General features: G+C 47.1%; 1 protein-coding gene across 1 annotated transcript; it reads left to right on the forward strand.

Moving 5' to 3' along the window:
* The first annotated feature begins 1,483 nt into the window (after positions 1-1,483).
* LOC115284686 (small integral membrane protein 12) lies at positions 1,484-1,896 on the forward strand. The gene has a single exon (XM_029931193.1). The coding sequence runs from the start codon at positions 1,497-1,499 to the stop codon at positions 1,773-1,775; it is 279 nt and encodes a 92-aa protein (XP_029787053.1). The 5' UTR covers positions 1,484-1,496; the 3' UTR covers positions 1,776-1,896.
* Positions 1,897-1,902: the final 6 nt, after the last annotated feature.

Consider the following 1,902-nt stretch of genomic DNA (forward strand, 5'->3'; position numbering starts at 1 on the left):
CTGCAGTTTTTTTCCTTGATGATGGTCTGTTACGGTCTTGGGTCCACAGAATGCTGGGATTTCTCCAAAGAGAATCGACACCAAAAAGAGAGAGAGAGAGAGAGAATCATTTTATCCTTGGTAAGGTTTTGGTTGTGCACTTTAGAGCAGAGATAGCCAAGTTGGAGAAACTCCTACAAAGTTGCAGACGGAAGGATCTTTAACTTGAGACTTTGGGGCAAGTTAGTTAACCCTCTGATAATGCCATCTACCTCTCAGACTGAACATGAGGATTAAAGGGAATACTGTATATAAACTGCTTAGCCTAAGGACTGGCATGTAAGTGCTCAATAAGTGGTAGCTGTCAGTCACTATTGTTATGATAATAGGAATAATCTTGGATAATTGTTAATGGTAATAATCATCACATTAAATGGCCATTCGAGTGAACCAGTTTGTGTGTTTCTGGTTTTTTTGGTGTTCTCTTACTTCCTTTCAGGACGCTCCAGAGCCATTCCACGTTTTTATTTCTGCTATGGGCTTGCATGGTGTTTTTTAACAGAAAAATTCAAGCCCTGGTTTTTCAGTGTTGGTGATATTTTTAGGAGTTTATTATGCAAAATGAGGGTATAGGTTTGGTTGAAGAGAATGTACTTATTTATTCATATACTTACTTATCTATTTAGCTGTTTTTGAGAGGGGGCAGAGAGAGAGGGAGAGAGAATCCCAAGCAGGATCCACACTCAGCAAGGAGCCCGAAGTGTGGCTCCATCTTCTGACCATGAGATCATGACCTGAGCCGGAATCAGGAGTTGGATGCTTAGCCAACTGAGCCCTTCAGGCGCCCTGAAGAGAATCTGTTTTGAAAGACTTTGGGCCAGCAGTTTTGTAAAGTATAAATAAGTCTCATTGTTAGAAAAATCAAGGACAGAATAGGAAAAAATCATTATTTATCTAAAGTCCAGGATGGTGGAGTAACAGATTAGGGTTTTGGCCACTTAAATATGCTCCTTATTACTATTTCACATTATCTTGGAGCCAGGAGACTCACAGTGGGCCCGTACGTGGTAGGAAAGGTATGGCTGGCTGTATTCACGGAGAAACCGGATAGAGCAGAGGAAGGCTCTTTTCTATTCCTGTTGTTGGCAGACTGTGAAGACAGCCCTGGGGTCAGTAACAGACTTGAATCTTTGGTAGGTAAGCTCAGAGGCTCCCTGTGCAGAACGCTGCCATGCATGGTTGTGTAATCGTCAAAGAGCATAGTGCATAAAATAGAGATTCTTCTCCCCTTCCTAACAATCGCGTTTCTCAAAACTGCCTAGATTGTTTCAGGGCCCAAATTGTTACCTAAAGCAAGGTATTCTTGCATTATTCTGCGTGGGTTGGATGGCAAGTAAATGGTGCCAGGCTGCCCAGGAAATGGAGGGCCCCGGCGGGTTGGGTCGTCCATGTCCGGCGGGGGGGGAGGAGGGTGCCCGCTTCTCCCTAACACGGCCTTGTGCTCTTCTGTAGGTGTCATGTGGCCTGTGTTTTGGACCGTGGTGCGCACCTATGCTCCCTATGTCACATTTCCTGTGGCCTTTGTGGTTGGGGCCGTGGGTTACCACCTGGAATGGTTCATCCGGGGAAAGGACCCCCAGCCCATGGAGGAGGAGAAGAGCATCTCTGAGCGTCGGGAGGACCGCAAGCTGGATGAACTGCTAGGCAAGGACCACACCCAGGTGGTGAGCCTTAAGGACAAGCTGGAATTTGCTCCTAAAGCTGTCCTGAACAGAAACCGCCCGGAGAAGAACTAATGGAGGACACAGAGCCCCCTGGGTTCTTCTGTGGGCCACGGCTGGCCCTTCCACTGTGTCTACCCGGCCCCAGAACCCACATGTGATTTGCTCAGTTGCTTCTTCCGGCCCCTCCCGCACCACCCAG

The sequence above is a fragment of the Suricata suricatta genome, unplaced genomic scaffold (genome assembly GCF_006229205.1).
Source record: "Suricata suricatta isolate VVHF042 unplaced genomic scaffold, meerkat_22Aug2017_6uvM2_HiC HiC_scaffold_1523, whole genome shotgun sequence".
Classification (NCBI taxonomy): domain Eukaryota; kingdom Metazoa; phylum Chordata; class Mammalia; order Carnivora; family Herpestidae; genus Suricata; species Suricata suricatta.